Consider the following 20,331-nt stretch of genomic DNA (forward strand, 5'->3'; position numbering starts at 1 on the left):
CCCTCCAGATGTCAGGAGTGGTAGCAACGGCCTTTGGCAAAGGAGAGGCGCTAGAGTCAGACTTGCATGCACCCAGCCCCATGGCCACGCTCAGGGATGCCCCGCTGGCCACACTGCCCGCTCCTCCCCACGGCCCACAGAGGCCCCACTGCCTCCTGCTCGAGCAGGAGGTGAGGACCCTGGGAGGAGTGAGCGTCTTGTTCGGGTGCCAGGGCTTCTGCCGGGCAGGCCCTCTCCAAGCTCACGCTGCGTGACCCCAGGCCAGACGGCTCAGCTCTTGCCTGTCCATCAGGGGCGTGGGCAGGATGTGCTGGCCACCCTAGGCAAGCCCTTCATTCCGTGGCGTGGGGGTGGGAGGATCCTTGGCAGGCAGAAGCTCCACTGGGGTGTCCCCAGACTGAGGCAGAGCAGCGGAGCATTCTGCCCACTGCCCTAAAACCCTTTGCAGACGGGGTGGAGGAAGCCCAGCCAGGCCGACACTGCCCAGGGCACACAGCAGGTCATGCCCACCCCAGGACCTTTGCATGTGACGGGCTCGCTGTCCACGTCACTCAAGTCTGGCCCTAGAGCCTCTCTGTTGCCAAATGCCGTTGCCACCACTCCTGACATCTGGAGGGCAGTGGGTCCCAGGCCAGCCCCGTGAGAGGCACGTAAGATTTGAGCAAGCTGGCACCTCATCCTTGCCAGCCATGCAGAGACCAGAGGCCAGGTGCCGGCAGACCGGTGCAAACGTCCTTGCGGGGTGCAGGGACCTGGGACCTGCATGGTCCCTAACAGCCTGCTCAGGCTGCTGGACAGGGGCCAGTGGGAGAGTTGGGTAGGCAGGGGTCTGTCCACTTTCCTCCAGAGGGCACGTCGCTGCCCTGGGTCCCTGCAGGAGGCTCAGAGCTCCCGGGATGGCCGGCCACAGGCGGGCTGGGTCTGGGGGCGGGAGGGGGGGGGGGGGGGGGGGCTTCTCCTGTGTCCTGCTAACAGCCATGCTCAGCCCAGCCTGTGCAGAGCTCCAGGTGGCGCTCAGAGCCACGGTGCTCATTCTGCCCAGAAAAACCTTCCAAAATTAAGGCAGCAGAGTGTTTCAGGATTAGGGTGAAGAAGGGCTGGCCTAGGTCACCAGCTCTGAGGAGAGAGGGTGATACGGTCCAGCCCGAAGCGATGGGGAAGCTTGCTGGGGCTCAGACCTTCCCGAGCAGCCCTTTGGGGTGAAGCGGGTAAGCTGGGGGGTGCGGCCCATGACGGTCTCTCTCACGTCGGTGGCCAGTGCCATTTCCAGAGGGGGCCAGGGTTATTCCTCCCCAGCAGAGGGACAAACACAGGCAGGGAAGGGAGTGTGGACACTTCTGTTTCCGGACTTAGCCCCTGAGAGAGGAGTCGAGGTGGAGCCTGGGCCAGACCGCCCCTTGGCCCGAGCTGCCCCCAGGGACAGCTGTGGAATGAACGCTGCACAGGCCCCGCCCAGGGGTCCGGGGCCAAACCGCAGGCCCCGGGAAGCAGGCCTGCTCCCCCCTCCCCTCTCCTGGCTCCACAGAGCCCTCTCGGGGTCCCCCAGGCCCACCTATGGGCAGGCGGCTGCAGGCGCTCCTCTGCCCGAGGCTTGAGAAAGAGCCTCGGCCCCCTTAAGAAAGAGCCTTGGCCCCCCTGAGAAAGGCCCCTGGCCCCCAGGCTGCGGTCTGACGAGGGGACCAGCTTCTCTCCAAAGGTCACGTGAAGCGCAAACGTCTTCCCATGGCCTTGACTTTATTAGCCTGAGCCGTTTCAGCCCAGTCCACAGAGTGCGCTGAGTGGGATGGCACCTCTGAAACCAACCCCATGCCCACCAGGACTTTCTGCACCCCAGTCAACCGCACAGCTTCCTGCCCGCGTCTCCTCGGGCCCCCTCCCCAGGGGGCTGCCTGGGTGCCGGGGCCAGGCGCCAGTCCCCGCAGGGAGGATGGGCAGTTCTGAAGGCCCTGGGGTGGGGACAGTGGGGTCACCTCATTCCAGGCCCTGGGCGAGTGCCACCCCTGGGGACTGGCAGAGCAGGGGACGAGACCCAGAGCTGAGTCAGACAGCAAGGAGAGAGGCCCCCCGGGCAGGGGGGTCCTGATGGGTCCTCACCCGGCAGCACCCTTTCATCTCCAACATGGTGAGCAAGGGGCCCCGGGGAAACCAGGGCAGGAGAGGGAGCTTCTGCACCTTGGCCGGTAGGGGGGGGGGGGGGGGCCGGCCGCAGCTGAGACCCTCCCAGCCCTGCTCCTGGCGCCGATTTCAGGGCTGGGAACTCTCCAGGGGCTTCCCGTGTGAACGCAAGCAGAGCTCGCTTTCTGGGTCCACCCCTCCTTCCTGGGACCTGGGAACAGACCATCCTGCCAACCCTGACCTCAGGGGCGGTGCCAGTCTGGCACACCTGCTCTCTGCCTTCACTACTGTGCCTGAAGCAGACAGCACTAATCAATCCCACATGGTCCCCCGTGCCAGACACACCTGCAACTCTCAAGGCCGCTCCGGGCAGCCTGTCCGTCACAGACAGAGCACTGGGTGAGGCTCTCCGCCACCCGCTTTCACGGGGGCCTTCTTGAGGGTTTCCTAAGCTCCTCTTCAGAAGCTCTCCAGGGCTACAGGCTGGCCCCTGAGCCCACGGCATAGCAGGTGGCTTTTATGGGGGGTGGGGGTGGACTCGAGACCCCGCTTCGGTCAGTGACCACAGAACGGGCCTTCTGGGTCCTCTTTCCACCCCCTCTGTCTGCATCTTTGAGGGGCATAGCAAGCAGCTCTCGATGAAGGGCAAGGGAGTCCATGTTCCAGCCAGGGTCCTGGTCCCGGCGTCCAGGGCGGCGCGAGTCCCTGGGAATGGGTGGCGTGGGCCGGGGTGGCAGGTCGCTGATCCCCGGACCAGCTGAGGCCCTGCCCGCGGCCGTCAGTAGACCCCCTTCACCCTCTTGTTGTCAGGGTCGAAGGGAGACTTGAGGTGGGCCTGGGCAGCGTAGGTCACCCCCATCCTCTCCAGGGCGTAGTCCCCACTCTTCACGAAGTCCAGGGAGGCCTGGTGGGCACAGAGGAGGGGCCGCGGTCACTCGGCGCCCCACAGGAGCCGGGCTCACGCAGCCTGCCTCCCGGGACGGGCCACTGTCTTGCTCTCTCACGCCCCTCCCTCCTCTGAGTCCAGGAACTGCCCTGAGCCCTGAGCAAGTGGACCCCGTGTCCCCGGGCCCCTGAGCTGGACCTGAGCCCCTGGGGTCCGGTGGAGCTGAGGTCTGGCACCGAGGAGAACCTCTCCCGCTGGGCAGCAAGCCCTGCCCTGTAACCACTGATCCCTGGGAGGGCAGGTGACCAGTGGGGGACTTCTGGGGTTTATAAATGGCGGTTTGGGCAAAATGCTTAGACTTTCTGCACACAGACCAAGCTGCCCCTTCGGTCTCATTGCCGAGTCCCCCAAATGAGCCTGTGCACGCGTGTTTCTGTGTGCCCGTGTGCCCGTATGTGTGCTCACAGGTGGGTATACCTGTGTGTACACTGATGTGTGCGCACACAACCGTTCACACACACACAGGATCTCCAGCTCCAGGGAGCACAGGCGGGGAGCCCTGCCCAGAGCCCCTTTCTGACCACGAGAAGCCTGGAGCTTCCAAAGTCAGGTTCTGTCAGAAAGAAAACATAGAAACAGCCACCACCTATGCCCTGGGAAGACAGGGCCCCCATCAGTCAGTCCCTTCACTGGTCTCCGGGCCCCCAGGCCCAGCCCATCCAGAGAGGGAGGCAGGGGTGCGGGGGAGAGCCCCAGAGGGGACCAGGGCTCCCCGTGGCAGTGCAGGGGCGGGGGGACTCACCGGCCCGCCGCTGGGGTCTCGGATGTAGCCGTAGGCCAGGGTCTTATTGATGGTGAATCCGAAGTCGGCCCTGCGGACGTGGCCCACCACCTGGCCGTTCCTCCAGATGGCCTCCAGCCCGAACATGGGCACTTTCCTGGAAGAAGCAATAGACGGCTGGAACCCCAGAGCCCCCGGAGGGTGAACTCCTGCACTTTGCCTGGTCGAGGAGAAAGGACAGAGCCCCCCAGACCACGGGCTCCACTCCTCAGGGCTGGTCTGCTAGGGGCTCACGTGCCAGGGCTCAGGCTCCAAGCAGATAAATGGACAGAAAACATCAAAACCAGGGCCCGACTTCCGTGTTTCTGGAGGCAGGCCCCACGGATTTGGAACTGTCACACAACTTGTTTTCATCTGACGGCTCTCCTTTTCTGACAGGTGATGCATCATTTATTAAAAGTAATTTTCTGTCTTACACATAAAATACGAATGCTCGCCGTAAAATTTTTGAAAATTTAAAATAGGAAACGAGCAGAGGATTAAACTGCAATCACAGGAACAGCAGCGCCAGAGTGTTTGGTGTAAACCTTGGCCGGCGTGCCCTCTCCTGCCTGAGTCCTCATGCCTGCGGGCACTGGGCCGGGCGCTCCACCCCCAGGGCTGCAGCAGCGTGTGGCCCCGTGGGTCCTGGGGTGGGTGCCAAGGACCGTGCCCGGTGGAGTGTGGGGCACGGCTGGGGTGGTTACGGCAACAGGAACTGGGGGAACCTTGCCCTGAGCCAGAGTCTGAACAGGGTCTGGGTGCCTCCCGGTTCGGAGGTCAGGGGTGACAAGGTCTGGGCCCCACAGGTGCAGAGGATGAGGGTGGGGTGGTGGAAGCTTTGCAAACTCATCCTGTCTCCTTCGGTCCCGTCCTACGGGGGTGCCGTGTCCACGAGAGGAGACAGCCTCAGCGAGGCCCCTGCCCCGCCCAGGGCCCCAGGGCAGAGCAGCGGCATCCTGGTGGCGTCCTTCCTCCCTCCGGGATGGCCAGGCCACGGCCCCAGGCAGACTCTGCATCCCAGTGGGGAACCCTGGGGAGGGGCGAGCCGGGCGGTGGCCACTGCTCTCCGAGGCAGCGGGAGCTTTCTGGAGGGCCAGGTGGCAGGAGGGCTCGGCCGACCCCTGCCCTATCTGCACCCCAAACCAGAGCTGAGTGCTCCCCGGGAGGCGGACAAGGAGTCAGGCAGAGGGGCAGCCTGACAGGGTCCCAGGGAGAAGTTAGGAGACGACACGCCCAGCTCTGCTCACTCTGCAACCCCAATCCCAGCAGCCTCGACGCTTCATTTGAAGGCGCCGAATCTGGGAGAAAGGGTACCACTGGCATCAGCCAACGAGACCCAGAGACGCCCACCACCCTGGGGACGGCTGCTACCCAGCTCCTCATCACCCCATCCACGTCCTCCAACCAGCACCAGGGACCCGGGGCCTGTGCAGGCTCAGCTCCCAGCACGAAGGGCAACGTGCTCAGAGCTGCCGGGGAGGTGGGGATGGGGGGAGGTGGGGAGAAGAGATCGGCCCTGCATGGGGCTTCCTCCCACCCCAGCCAGGGGCCTGGGCGAGAACCACTCTGCCCCTGGGCCCCTGTGGTCTCCGTCTGTCAGTGGGGCTGGCCCCAGCCTGGCCCCAGCCTGGCCCCTCCTTCTGCATGGCCCCTCCCGGGCTGTGGGGAGGCTCTGACCAGGACACGGGGGGCAATGGCAGTGCCCTGATGGGCAACCAGATCGGGGGCCCCAGTGGCCGCCCCCCACAAAGCCTACTTGGCTGGGCAGGGCCTTCCCCTTTCAGGACACATGTTCGGAGGAACTTCCCAGCCGTCCAGTGGTTAGGACTCACAGCTGCCACCGCCAAGGGCACGAGTTCAGTCCCTAGGTGGGGATCTAAGGTCCTGCAAGCCACGCAGTGTGGCCAGAATAAATAAAGCGGGCCAAAACCTGTGTTTGCCGAGGGCTGCGCTGTCCGCTCCCTGCCGACCGCCACCAGCCCGCGCCCGGTTTGCCCCCTGCCTGGCCCTGGTGGGATCTGAGTTGTAGGCCCAGCTTCAGAGTCGGGCCCGCTGTGGACCCAGCCCTGCCCCGCGGGTCCCAGTCTCCTTCCTGTTGGGGGCTGCGGTGTGTGCTCCGGGAGAGGGTGCCTGGCCTGCGGGGGGAAGGGGAGCCCAGAAGCACCGTCCCATGTGTCTGCACAGCCACTCCCCATTCCCGGGGGCCCCAGGCCCAGCGGTACTTACTCGTCCACGGTGAAGCCAACCAGGCGCCGGCGGAGGCCCTCGGCCCGCTGCTTCTCCAGGGCCTCACGCCCCAGGAAGGGGACAGAGGACTTGAGCTTGCAGGTGAAGGCCAAGCCCGCCTCCAGGGGGCTGTCATCAGCCCGGAGGTCGGCATGCCAGTGCCGGTAGCCTGGAGTGGGGGAGGCCACGGGGTCACTGTCCAGCGGGGGCGGGGACTTCAGAAGGGGTCCCAGGGGATGCCCGCCCCCAGTCACTCCCTCAGCCTAGACCCTCCATGACCCGGGGTTTCCGGGGGCTGGGAGCATCCTCAGTCTCAGGAGGCGCCCTGGCTGAGCCCTGGAGTTAAGACCACCCCCAGCAGCATCTCCGCGCATCTCTGCCATCAGGCTGGAGGCCCTGGGGAGGGGGCAGTGGAGAGCCGGGCAGCTCGGAGGGTCCCCCTCCTGCTCTGATGGTCTTCAGCTCTCTCTGGGAATCTCAGCGCTGAATCCAAGTCTGGCTCTGGGCCCCTCCCCCCGGGAGATACCTGCGCCCCTGCCAAGAGCGCTGGGGTCAGATCCCAGCACTGTTCCCAGGCCCTGGTACCAGGGCAGCAAAGGGGGTTTGGGGAAGCAGTCTGTGAGGGGGCACGGGGCGGCACAGCATGGCACGGCGTGGCAGGAAGGGAGCATGGTGACACACGGGCACTGGTCAGCAGCCTCCAGCGAGTGTGGCTCCGCACCCGCCCTGTGGTCCAGGCCCCGCACACACCTTTCTCGACGCTCAGGGAGTCGATGGCCCGGTAACCGGCATTGACGAGGCCGTGCTTCGCCCCCGCGGTCATCAGGGCCTTGTACACAGGCAGGCAGGATGGCCTCGGAGTGTGCAGCTCCCAGCCCAGCTCCCCCACGAAGGACAGCCTCACGGCCCGGACCTGGGGGCGAGGCACAGCTCAGACCCGGGCCAGGCGCAGACCGGGGTGGAGGCCCAGCTGCCACCAATGGGTGGACACTTCCTACCGCCACCACTAATAGCCAGACCTGGGCCCAGGCCACAGGCCACCAAGAAATGGGGCCTGCCGGCTAGAGTCCTCAGGAGCGCTCTGGAAATCTTTGAAAAGAAGAGATGTTGCCGTTGGGAGTGGAAGTGGACACGTGGTTCCCAGGCCACAGCTTGTCTCCTAAATGACTATAGGAGTGTCTTGGGGCCTCGGTAGCCAGGGGCAGAGGACCACGGAAGTGAGCTCTCTCCCAGGTCTAAGGCCTGAAGTCCAAAACCAGGGTGTGGGCAGGGCTGTGCTTCCTCTGGAGGCTCTGGGGTGGGTCCCTCCTGCCCCTTCCATCTCCTGGTGGTCCAGGCTCTGCTGACCTGGATGCGTCACGCTGGTCTTGGCCTCTGTCTCCTCCATGTCTGTGTCTCCCTGTCTCTCATCAGGACACTGGCTGCTGGGCGGAGCCCCCCCTTACCAGGGTGCTCTCATCCCAGGATACTCACCGGCATCGAATCAGCATAGCCCCTGATTCCAAGGTCCCGTTCCCAGCCCAGGGGCGATATCTCTTTAGGGGGCCACCGTCCCATCACTGCAGTGACCTTGGGCAAGACACTTGGCCTCTCTTTGGCCTCTAAATGGGGTCCGGGAGCCTGGCTTTGCCTGTCTTAGGAAGCTCTGAGGGGGTGTCCTCGAGTAAGGATGGGGAGTCAGCCACACGACTCATGAGTCGCCTGCTTAGTGCATTCAAGGGCAGCGGGAGGGGGCAGCTGGGCGTCAGGAGAGTGTCCTGGTCACCCCCCACCCCAGCGGACCTCGGCCAAGAGCTAGGATCTGAAGGCAGACACAGCCTCTGACCCCCAGGCCTTGAGTCTTGGAAGGCCACAGCCAGACGCCCAAGCAGGCTCCAGGGCAGGCAGGCAGAAGGACCCTGAGGTAGGCACAGGCCAAGCTGGGATCTTGTGGGGGTTTGCTGTTGTGGACGGGCCTTCCAGACAAGCGGCAGAACAAGTGCAAAGGCACGGAGCAGGAGCAGCCGTGGGTGTTGTCGGGGGCGGGGGCAGGCAAGAAGGCTGGCGGGTGAGGCTGGGAGGGCCTTGCTGACTGGCTGCTGATGCTGGACCGTAAAAGCACTGCCCAGGGCTGGGTTCACAGGCCAGGAAAGGGACCGTGGGCCCCCAAACCCCATGGAAGGGACGGTGCTGTTCATGGAGCATCCCCAGGCCTGCTCTTTGTAGACATCACTGCAAAAACTTTCTAGGGGATGATGCAGAAACGGGCTCCGGAGACAGCCCGCCCGGCCCGCACACACACAGTGCTGACGCGGGGACGGCTGGTCTCTGGGCGAGCGTGTCCGTCAGCCTGTGTCCCGTGCCAGCAGCCACGTGGAGGCCATGAGCAGGATGGGCGACGCCTGGCCCGGCAGCCTGGCTTTTCCTGCCCTGCTGGTTGGTGCCGGGTTGCTTGCACACCCAGCTCCTGGTGACTGCTTCCAGCCTGCGGGCAAACCCTTGAACGTCCAGTGTCTCTGCGTGCGGGGCCGGGCACAGCCCTGTCCAGGTCACAGAAGGGACAGGGAGGCCTCAGCAGGCCGCAGTGCTCCTGGAGGCAGAGGACCCGATCCCATCACTGCTCCGAGCCCAAAGGGCTGCCCGGGACAGCTCCTGCGGCGATAAGGTCAGTGGACGGAGAGGAGAGCTGGCCTGCTCTCCCAAATGACTTGAAATCACAGCTGCTAGGAGGGCTGGATTCAGAAAGCTTTTGAAAGGCACACATTTGCTCTGAGCTGCCATTTGCCTGGGCCTCTCAAGAAACTCAGAATTGACACAGAAAACATACTGTTGATGTTTCCCTGCTCCCCTGGTGCAAGCCGTGGGCCCCTGACAAAGACGCCTTGTCAATGGGGTTCTAATTTTAGACAGACCACAGAGGAGCTTGGGGCTCAAAGCCAATCTCATTTCAAACAGGAAAAAAATAATTTTCAAAGCTCACCCATTAATGGGCCCAGGACTGCGGGTCTTGTCAGACACCCTCCCTCAGTTAAGCCAGGTTCTCGAGTGAATTCAGGGGTGGGATGGAGCCACCCGGCCCCTTCCCCAGCTCCCAGGAATCCAACGAGGCTGGGAGGCTGGCCGGCGTGCTCTCCATTACAGCCCTGTGGGCAAGCCCGGCACACAGGGGGCTGAATAAATACTTCCTGGATGGAGTGGGGAGACAGGTGCAGAGGGCCAAAGCTCTGCTTTCCGGCAAAGCGAGGGGAAGGGCTTGGGGATTCCTAGTGACTCTCTAAGTTGCCAGCATCACTGGTTCTCGAGACACCTTGCACTTTTCTCCACTGAAGCTGTGGATTTAGGCGAGCCCTGGGGTCTTCTGAGAGGGGACACAGGCTGAGCACGAGCGCATCTGGAACATGGGCTCAGAATCAGCCTGACCACGGGTCGGCCTCCCCCAGACTCAGTGCCCACGTCTGATAAATGGAGGTGAGTGAGCATCAAGCTCATGGAAGGCAGGTGCCGGGTGCTGTCACCTGCCAGTCAGCATCAGCCTGGATCAGCTTTAAAAGCGAGCCCCAAACTGAGGCAAACCCTCTGCAAAACAGCCCCGCCTGCTCTGGGAACCACGGACAGTGGATTGGGCCACGGAGATGCAGATTATCAGGAAAGGCCTTAAAGTAGCTTCCGTTTAAACCCTTTTATGACCCCAGGACTCCCCTGATACTGCTAGAAGCGACAAACCAAGGTTGCAGGGCACAAAATCAACACCCAAAACCCAGCTGCATTTCTGCGCTCTAACAACAGACCGTCTGAAAAGGAAATCAGAAAAACTCCCATGTACAGTCACAACAAAAAGAATAAAACACTTAGGAATAACCCTAATCATGGGGGTGAAAGACTTGCACGCTGAGAACTACAGAACACTGCCGAAGGAAACGAAAGAGACAGGTGGAAAGACAACTCTTTTGTTTGTGGACTGGAAGACTGAATATCACCAAGATACCAGTATTACCCAAAGTGATCTACAGATTCAATAAATCTCTATCAAAATCCTAGCGGCTTTTTTTGTTTTGTTTTGTTGTCTTTGCAGAAATAGAAAATTTCACCCTAACAGTTACATGGGTGACCTCGAATAGCCAAACAATCTTGGAAAAGAACAAGGCAGAAGAGTCACTTCCTCATTTCAAAACTTATTACAAAGCTGCCACAATCAAAATAGTGCCCTGCTGGCATAAAATCAAATGGACAAATGGAATAGAAACAAGAGCCCAGAAATAAACCCTCATGTAAATGCCTAGTGACCTTGAACAAGGGATCCAAGACCACTGGGACTTCCCCGGCAGCTCAGCAGTAAAGAATCTGCCTGCCAGTTCAGGAAACGCAGGTTCAGTCCCTGAGTGGGCAAGATCCCCTGGAGGGAGAAACGGCAACCCACTCCACTCTTCTTGCTTGGGAAAATCCCATGGATACTGAAGCGTGACATGCTGCAGTCCATGGGGCTGCAGAGAGTCAGACATGACTGAGCGTGCACCCACGCATGCCTGCCGTGGCTATTCCACGGGGAAAGGACAACGAGAGGCTAAGGGAACCTTCTCATATACCACGCACACAATATTCACGCCCTAACTCAAATCGAATTAGAGCCCAGATGTGGGCCCGCAGACTGTGAAAGCCCTAGAAGACAACACAGAGGCGAGCTTCATGACTCTGGACTCGGCAGTGATTTCCCAGATATGCCACCAGAGGCAAAAGCAACGAAGAGCAAAAAGAGCTAAATGGGACTAGAGCAAATGTAAAAACCTCTGTGCTTCAAAGGGTACAACAGTGAAAAGCTAACCTACAGAATGGTAGAAAGCATTCAGAAGTCATGTGTCTGATAAGGGGTTAACATCCAGAATATATAATAAAAAACATCTACGATTCGACAAAAACAAAACAACTCGATTAAGAAACGACTTGAGAACTTATTTTACCAAAAATCTACGAATGGCCAACAAGCATATGAAAAGATGGTCAACGTCACTAAACAGTAGAGAAACGTCGATCAAAACCACAATGAGATCTGACTTCTAACCCATTAGCATTTCGAAGAAAACAGAAAATAATCAGTGTTGGCAGGAATATGAAGGAATTGGAACCCTTGGGCGCAGTTGGGGGAATGCAAAATGGTGCAACTGTTAGGAAAAACAGTATGGTGATTCCTCGAAAAACTAAAAATAGAACTTCCATATGTCCCCCAATCCCACGTCTGGGTGCATATGCAAAAGAACTGAAGGGTGGAACAAGGAGCTGGTCTGGTCTTGTACCTCCCGGGAAGCAGCAGACAATAAGCAGCCGGAGCAGGGTCTTGTGTGAGGTCCTGCTGGGAGCAGTGTCCTTCTCTGCTTGGCTCAGCTCGGTGACCACTCAGGAATCGCCAGGGCTTGGCCGGGGCCCATCTTTCCAGCGGCCGGCGTGGTTCTGCCGGGTGACCCACAGAGGGAGGAACTGCTTCTAAAGCTAGCAGGAGCCCCCTGCGAGGCTCAGAGTCCTGGGCTGGGGAACGGAGACCCAGTGGGACCCCTCGACGAAAAGGGACCGTGCTAGGGGTAGGGAGGCAGACCCGTCAAGCCCCAAACGTCTGCCTGAGCAGCACTCCTGCTGGGCGGCTCTTCTCCCGTCTGAATTTGCTCAGAGACCCTCTCCTCTCTGGAAGGACTGAGGCTGAAGCTGAAGCTCCAGTACTTAGGCCGCCTGCTGCGAAGAGCTGACTCATTGGAAAAGACCCGGAGGCTGGGAGAGGTTGAAGGCCAAAGAATAGGGTGGCAGAGGATGAGATGATTAGATAGCATCATGGATTTAATGGACATGAATCTGAGAAAACCCCGGGAGTTAGTAAAGGACAGGGGAGCCTGGCGTGCTGCGGTCCATGGAGCCGCAAAGAGTTGGACATGACTTAATGACTGAACAACGATAACAACGTCTCCTTCAGGAAGATTCTGGGTTTCAGACCCCTCCACCCAGGACCTGCGAGGCCCGATTCTACGGGTTTCCTGTGGTGAGAGAGGATTCTCCTCCTCTGCCCGTCACCTATTTCATTTCAGATGGCACCTGAGATGGTCAGCAAGGCTCGGTGAGGGAGAGCTCTCCCCACACGGACAGAGCTGTGTCTGCAACAGCCTTGGCTGCAGCAGGCTTAAAGCTTATCTGCCTTGTAAGGACACGGTTGGAATCCAGAACACGAGAATCAGATGCCTCTGAGCACCCCAGCCCCGGGGCTCTGCACACAGTGGGTGGTCAGTAACGTCCGTCATTCCACACGGGGTCACCTGCCCCAGACAAAGGTGGCAAATCCGGCAAGACGAAGCTTCTAGCCACGCTTTCCACAAACACCTGTGCTCCAGAATCCCCGGGGGCCCCTGTATCACCCCAGGATCTGGACCCTCTTCAGTCCTCCTCAGGGTGCTGCCCGGCTGTCCTGGCATTCACACCTGACACGGGGCAGTAAGGGCCAGCCGCCCCCCAGAGCAGGCACCCTGGTGGCTGAGAGTGTGGGCTGGGGTGCCACATACCTACAAGGTTTAAATCTGAGTCACAAACGTCGCATCCCGGTTGACTGACATCCCTTTGGGTCTGCTTCTGCAAATCCTGGGTGGGAATAGGGTTCACAGAGCCTTGGGCACAGTCAACAAAACTGTCAGCCTAGGGCCCCTGGCTGCCTGGCGAGGCGGGTGCTGCTGGCACGCGCATTTTACAGATGAGGAAGCTGGAGCTCAGGGAGGTCAGGCCACCTGGCCAAAGCCCCGTGATGTCCTGGAAGATGCTTGACAACCAGCTCTCGGGAGGCAGGGGTTGTTTCGCAGCGTTTACCCCTTTCTGCGGGGTGCACAGTCCTACCACGGTTGATTTCAAGCTGCCAGTGGTTTAACCACCACCTGCCAATTTTCCTCCAGCTTTAGCCATCAGCTCTCACGAGCTGGAGGGAGCACTTCCCAGCACACTCAGAGGACTCACAGCCAGTAAGTCAGAGCAGGTGCTCCACGCCGTCAGCGTTCCACACTCCCGCCCTACCCTCGACTGACTCACTGGATTATTCTGGGGGCAGTGAATACACTCAGGTTTCAGCAAGATGGATTTGGGGGCTTCCTGAAATTCCTGCCAGCTCTCCATGGGGGGCACAGGAATGGAGGAGGTGCTATGGGGGGTTGGTGCTGGGTCCCCATCCTGGCTTGGATCATAGGCCACGTGGGCGCCCTGGGGAGGACAGCCCACGTGGCTCCCGTGGGATGGGTGCTCTGGCCACGGGTGACATCAGAACCCGCCTGGGGCCTCCTCTCTGGGCAGACACCACAGAGGGCTTGAGCAGATGTGTCCACAGACACCAGGCAAGAGCCAGTGTGCCCAGCCGTCTCAGATCACATCAGCTCACGGATGCTTCACAGGCTTCCGGGGAGTTTGGTTGTGTAACAGCACCCCTGACTCACCAGGCACGTCATCCAAACTGAGTCATCCCTTTAAATAAACGAGGATCCTAGGGGCCCCCCAGGCAAGGGAGACAGGGGTCTGAGCACGTGCAGCCCCCTGGAGGGGCCTGGGGCCCCGGACCCACAGAAGAGTGGGGAATTCAGCTGGCGGTACGGCTTAAAGGAGCTTCATTTTTCAAATCCTCTGAACAACCCAAGACACCCTTGACTCCAAAAACATCCATCTGTGTCAATCTGCAACTTCTCCCTGCAGTCTGATCCGGAGGGCTAGCGTGCAGGCATGCCGGTAGCTCTGGTGAAGGTGGTTCTGGTGATGGTGGAGGTGATGGTGATGCTGGTGGTAAAGATGGTGGGGATGGTGGTGGTTAGTGAGGATAATGGTGGTGGTGGTGATGTTGCTGAAGGTGGTGAAGGTGGTAGGGTACAGACTGGAAACCAATTTTCCGAGAATAATAATAAGTAAAAGGTGAGGTGCTTCCCTGGTGATCCACTAGTTAAGAATCCGCTTGCCAATCCAGGGGACACGGGTTCATCCCCCGTCCAGGAGGATTCCACGTGCTGCAGAGCAACGGAGCCTGTGCGCCTTGGAGCCTGTGCTCCAGCACGAGCAGCCACTGCAGGGACGGCGTCCCACCACTGGAGAGGCGCCCCTGCTCATCGCAGCTAGAGAAAGCCTGCACACAGCAACGAAGACCCAGCACAGACAATAACTCAATAGACACATCTTTTGAAAAAAAGGTGTGATGCTCACACCACGCTTCACAAACGTGGCCCTCTGAGGATCAGCAGGTGAACAGTATGAGGCACCCCCAGAAAGACCCCACCTGCACCTACAGACGGGCAGGGGCCGAGGGTCGGATATCCCTGCAGAGGAAGGTTCTGCCCTGGAGGAACCTTGAATCTCTGAAGCACGCTTGTTCCAGCCACACCCCGTCCTTACAGTTTGACGGCAAGAAGCTGTCACCGTCCCCGCGAGAGAGCCCTGCGTAATGAGTGGCCTTGGCTACCACGTCTTTCTCAACTACACACCCCCATCTCTTGAGGGCTGTGGTGAATTTGCACGACTTGTGCAAAGCAACTTTTCGGGCAACGGCTAAAACCCAGTTGGCAAACCCAGGCTTCATGAAGGTGCGGGCCTCCGGCCTCTGTACGAGGCATGCCGGGGGGGAGAACAGTCCACCCTGGACTAATGGAATCTGAACAGTGAGACGCACACAGTCGGGAAAAGAAATGCAATTTCCTTTCGACCCGAAATTAATTTTCAGAAGAAAATTGCTTTATCACGTGGCCTCACGATGAGCTTCTAGCCCAGCACCTGCTGCTTTCCAGGGGGGCCCCCGTCCTCGGCTGAGGCTCGGGGACACAGTGTCTTCCCTGAGAACCAGGCCGGGAGCGGACCTACACTGGAAACCTCGCTGGCCTTGAGGACATCTGGTCAGCTGGCAGCTGAGGGGACAGCTCCCGCCCCATTCTTCCGACAGGAATGCGAGGATCTTGGAAGCCTGGGGCCTGGCCAAGCATCTCAGAATTGCTGCAAAACAGCAGCGCTGCTCTGCTCAGGACAGGGCGCAACTGGCGGCACTGCTCAGCCACGGTCGCCCACCGCGCGCCTGCCGTGACGGTGGGTCTTCACGGGCAGCAGCGGGGTCCCGCTCACCCACCCTTGGGCGGGATCTGTGGTTCTGGGCTCTGACCCTCATCGTCCCGCGCATCCCTTGTGACCCGGAGGTCTGGCCGATGACTCAGACACACACATTCCTCTCCCGCAGCTGGTTGGCTGGTGGCCAATTACCTCCCATAAAGACTTGGCCCTGAGCTCCAGCCCTAGCATCTCAACACTGATGGAACTGGTGTCAATACATGTTGATATTATTTAGGAGAACATGAAATTCCCCCTGGATCCAGAGTGCTCAGGATGTCTGGACAGACTTCCAGGAGGGCTCAAAAACGCTGACGGCCATTGTCTAGACGCTGTGTGACAGATGGGGAAACTGACCCCGGAAAGGGGGTCCTGGGGTAGGACCAGAGGCCAGGCCTGCTGGCCCCCAGCTCTGCTGAGCCCTGATGGGACTGTGCCCCGGACCCCCAGATCCCGGGCCGACCTGGCTCCCAGCTCCCCGTCTGCCTGTGAAGCTGCCTCGGCCGGGGCCGGGGCAGCGGCCAGCCCAGTTCCCCCAGCCTGCATCCTGCTGGGCGCCCTCGTGCAGGCAGTGGACGGGGAGGCCTTCACGCCGCCCACTGGGACCGTCTAGGAACTTGTGGCCCCGGCCACTGCGAGGTCATAACATCGACACTGTGGAGCCAGAGCCGCACCGGCGGGGCCTCAGGGGGAGGTGCGGTCGCCAAGGCAAGACTGGAATCCCCCCGCCGTACACGTGTTCCCGGGACCCCCTCACTCCATGTCGGCTCGCGGTCGGGGCTGCGGCCTCTCTCTGCCCAGGCCTCGGGGCCCGTGCAGGCTGGGCTGGGGCTGCAGCGTCCTTCCCACCCCCAAGCCCAGCCAGGCTGTGAACCCAACGAGCCCCCAACGTGGTAGGCTCCCAGCCAACATGCCCGGAACTAACTCCAGGGGCAGCTGCGGCTCAGCACTGGGAGAGACCCTGAGGTTTAGAAGGGAATGTCAGAGCTCAGCTGGGCATCCATGCCGGCCGAGTGTGAGCTGGTAGCCTGGGCCACACTTGGACAGTGTCTCTCCTGTCCTCCCCCAAAGGGGAGGCAGAAAATACTGCAGGACTGCTGCACAGCCCGGAAGGCTGGGGCCATGACCCTGGGACACCTCTGCTTCTGGGTCCTGGTTCTGAACAACGTGTCCAAGGTCAATAATCAAAGTCGTAACGGGCCCGCCATCATGGGGAGCCCGTCACAGAGCAATTCCAAGGCAAAGAAGTAGCCCAGCCAAGTGCCCGGTGGCGGCGCCGGAGCGGGCGGAGCAGTGTTTCAACCGCAGGCGGTGTTTCAAGGAGCAAGAAAACCATCCCAACAATGTCCCAAGAGAAGCCGAGTGCACGAACTGTGTACAGTTTGTGGGATGAGCCTGCTTCTGTTTTAGAATTTACAGGCAGAGATAAGGGACAGAAGGCGGAAGGAAACACTCTGTTCACCTCGGGCTTTCTCTCCAGTGGAACTGGAGGAGTTTTCGTTAACTTGCTCTTGTCTTAAGAATGTTCCCAGTATTTACAGTGAAACACTGATGCCCATCAACTCTTCAGCCAGACTCTGGGCCGACGAGAAAGGGCAGGCTCAGTGAGGTCAAAGGGGGCACCCAAAGGGGTCCCGCCAGGATGAGCTCTGCGCCCAGGCCTGGCACAGCAGCTGGAAACGGGGGCAAGCAACACAGTGGTTGCCACAGAACCGCTGAGCCGGCTGCGGGGCAGGGGGCAGCGGAGAGAAGCAGCCTGCGGCCTTCCTGTGCCCCACTTCTGCCCCCGAGCACCCCGCGGCCCCCACTTGTGCCTGTCGTCCCGGGCCAGGCTTCACCCTGCAGTCTGGCCTCTGCTTCTCCTGGCCTGCGCCCTGGCCCAGCCCAGTTCCCAGGCCCCAGAGGCCAAGGTGCAGCCAGACAGCCATGGGCCAGGCCTGGGGAGGCAGCCAGGGCCAGGGAGGGCAGCCCCCGCCCCCCGGGGTGGGTGTGGGGAGGCAGCTGGAGCCCATCGTCCCAGCCCAAGTCCCCAGCGCCTCCCTGGAGTGGCCCTCAGCTGGAGGGGCGGCCCTCCCACCTGCTCCTCTTCCGCATGAATCCCCGAACCACACACAGGCTGAGCCACGCCAGCTGCCCCCTGTCCCACATCACAAGTCAGAACCCCTACTCCTGACTGGGGGGCACTGCACAGACCACCCCCCCGGGGGGGCCGAGAGGGCCCGAGCTGCCCTCAGGGCAGGCCAGCGGCCACAGTGGCCTGGGCGGAGCTGTGCTGTGCTCTCAAGACGCACACCCTCTCTGGTCCTGGCAGGCAGCGCTGCACCAAGGAGGCAGGAAGCGAGCGAGACAGAGACAGCCCCGCTTCCTGCCCTAGCGCGGCCTCCGAGAGCGCAGGCAGAGCAGAGCCGCCTTTATCTGCCTCCTCCTGGCAGCCTCCTTGCTGACGTCAGCGAGACACTGTTTACTTGCTAACAGGACCCAGACTGCATGACCTCCCGCCCCTCTGCAGGCCAGGATCTGGAACCTTCCTCGGCGCCTCCCCAGATGAACACGAGGAGAGTAAAAGCAGGGATGCCCTCAAATCTGGCTGTCTGTCCACGCCCCACCCCCTTTACAGCCTTGTCTGTGTTATTGACACAGTCATGAGTTTTTTAATGTCCCGTTAGCTGGGGGGGCCCTGGGCAGTCCATCCGACTTCTCTGAGTTCAGGTTGGGGAAGCACCTGTCCTGGCGGTAACATTTCCTACATCAGGGACTGCTGGAAGACCTTGTTCAATGCATGTGGCCGCAGCCACATCCAGGGTGACTGCACGCCTGCTAACAGGGCAGCCTCGGAGCAGTGTGGCCCCCACGGGGCTCCTGCCCTAGGGATGTGTCGTCAGGCCTGGACACACTTTGGGTTGTCATGTCTGGGGTGCTCCTGGAGTCCAGGGGCTGCAGGCCAGGCCTGCTGCTCCATACGCTGCTAAGCCCCCCGCCCCGAATATCTGCTCCACAACATCATGGATCGCTCAGGGCTCCGAAGCCCTGATAGAACCTTCCACGCTGCCGGGAGAATGAAGCCGGAGCCGTGCGAGCCCTTGGCCGAGAGCGGCTGACGTTACTTTGACCGCCTGCTCCTCACCTCGGCCCCAAGAAGTCAGAGTGGAAATCATGACACTTATTTTCCAAAAAGGAAACCGAAGCCCAGGAGTAGGACGGGCTGACCAGAGCTGGACCCGGGACCTGGCTCAGGGTCTCGGAGGACGGCGGGTCTGCTGGAGCAGCCCACAGTCTCAGAAGCTTCCGGCCCTGGGACCTGACTTTCTGGGCTGGGAGACGGGCAAAGGTGCTGCCCAGGGGCCTGGCAGGGCACCCCGAGCAGTCCTTGCCCCTCCCACAGTGCCAGGGGAGGGGGGACAGTCCAGGAAGACCTTGACACGCTCAGGACACGCAGGCCTCGGGAGCAGCAGAAATGACCGCTGTCCCTAGCCCTGAGCCACGCAAGGGGGCGCGGAAACACGCTGACCTGGAGGGTGTGCCCCACACCCGAGGAGCGGACGTGGGGGGCAGCCGCACAGGCAGCAAGGCCAAGACAGAAGCTCGGGACCGGCCCCTGCGTGTGCCAGGCATTGACTTGGACCCCGCTCCTCCTCTGAGGCCCTAAAAGCCGGTGGGCATGGCCGTCTGGACCCCCACTTTACTGCAAGGAAGCCGGGCCCAGGAGCTCCAGAGCCCCGCCCAAGGGCACGAGACTCCCGCCCCGGGTCTGTCCCCAGAGCACGTTGCTGCCCCCCTCCACCAGCCCAGGGCCCGTGGGCCGCTGCTACCTACCAGGTGCCCGGCGGCTCTCACCAGCTTGTGGGTGGAGAAGGGGAAGGCGTCATCGCTCAGGTCGGCCTCCAGCACCTCCTGGAGAATGGCCCGGCTGTGAGCAAGGACAAAGCTGGTCAGTCAGTAGGTCAACAAACACCTGCCAAGCCCTCCTGGGTGCGCAACCTGGGCTGGGAGGGCTCTGAGGGCACCACAGTGGGCAGGCTGAGGCCCTGTCCTCACGGGGCAGACCGAGAACAAACGTGCTCTTAATAAAACACACCAAGATGGAGACGTGCAAAAATCCAGTCATACAAGAAAGGCACCTTCAGGACTTCCCTGGCCATCCAGCGACTAAGACTCTGTACTTCTGATGCAGGGGGCGTGGGTTTGATCCCCAGTGGGGGAGCTAAGATCTCAAATACCAGGGACCACGGCAAAAAAAATGTATCAAGTTAAAGAAAAGAAAGCACCTTCATCAGAAACAGTGGCAGAAATAGCCAAGCCCTGGCTCTCCTTTCTCAGATGGGGAACCCAGGCCTGGGGCAACTGTCTAACCAGTTAATGCCCCGCCTGCCAAAGCCCCCCAAGGGCAGGGGCCCCTCTCCTCGCCCCTCTGCCCGGCTGTGCCCACAAGAATCTGACCCTCATGCTTGATAGTTCGCCTGAGACCTTCCGGTGTCCATGGAAACCCTCCCTTCTGGGGCGCCTGGCTTCTCGCCTCCCTCCCTGCCGGCACCATGCACATTCCCTCCAGGCGTCCCGGCCCCTGTCGAATCTTCCGTCATCCTTCAGGTCTTGGCTCGTCTGCCACCTCCTACAAGAAGCCCTCCCTGGTTCCGAGTCTGGGTCAAGTCCCCCCTCAACGCCCCCGGCCTGAGCCTGTGGCCCTGATATGTCTCCCACCAGGGCACCTCTCATGGTTGCAAACCTGCCCCACCGAACCTGGAGCTCCGTGCCGACGGGTCCCCCTCTGCAGACGTGCCTGGCACAGAGAGGGCACTTGGTAAATGGGACTGATTGAAGGTGGGCTGGCTTTGCACCTCTGGGCCAGCTCCCCATAGGCAGGAAACAGCTCCCATCCACCCCCATTTCTGCCTCGCAGGGTCCCAGCCAGTGCCCAGAAACATTTCCGACCCTGATGATCCCCGCCCCCCACGGGGCTGGCAGCTGCCCGCCCACACCGGCCCAAGGTGCCCAGCCCACTGCAGTGTGTCAGGACCCTTATGTAACACCCTGGCACCCACGCGTGCCTGCCCCTGGAGAATGCACACCCAGTCCTCAAGAGGCCTGTCTACACTGCAGCCCTGGGCGGCGGGGTCTGCCCCACGGGGAAGGAGGGAGGAGCTGGAGCTGGGGCTCAGCAGGGCCGGGGGTCCCCAGTTGGGCACCAACCTGGGCACGCAGGTCTGCAGGGCACAGGCCA

At 61.1% G+C, this 20,331-nt stretch overlaps 1 protein-coding gene across 1 annotated transcript in view; it reads right to left on the reverse strand.

Annotated features, from left to right (window-relative positions):
• Positions 1 to 1,715: 1,715 nt before the first annotated feature.
• Positions 1,716 to 20,331, reverse strand: part of SARDH (sarcosine dehydrogenase) — a 58,013-nt gene continuing 39,397 nt past the window's right edge. Inside the window, exons 17-21 of the mRNA XM_040225638.1 lie at positions 18,927 to 19,020; positions 6,801 to 6,963; positions 6,051 to 6,219; positions 3,804 to 3,939; positions 1,716 to 3,019 (exon numbers count right to left, since the gene is read on the reverse strand). Coding sequence (XP_040081572.1) covers positions 2,894 to 3,019; positions 3,804 to 3,939; positions 6,051 to 6,219; positions 6,801 to 6,963; positions 18,927 to 19,020 — 688 coding nt within the window. The 3' untranslated portion in view covers positions 1,716 to 2,893. The remainder of the gene's footprint in view (positions 3,020 to 3,803; positions 3,940 to 6,050; positions 6,220 to 6,800; positions 6,964 to 18,926; positions 19,021 to 20,331) is intronic.

Source organism: Oryx dammah, unplaced genomic scaffold (genome assembly GCF_014754425.2).
Source record: "Oryx dammah isolate SB20612 unplaced genomic scaffold, SCBI_Odam_1.1 HiC_scaffold_25, whole genome shotgun sequence".
In the NCBI taxonomy this organism is placed as follows: domain Eukaryota; kingdom Metazoa; phylum Chordata; class Mammalia; order Artiodactyla; family Bovidae; genus Oryx; species Oryx dammah.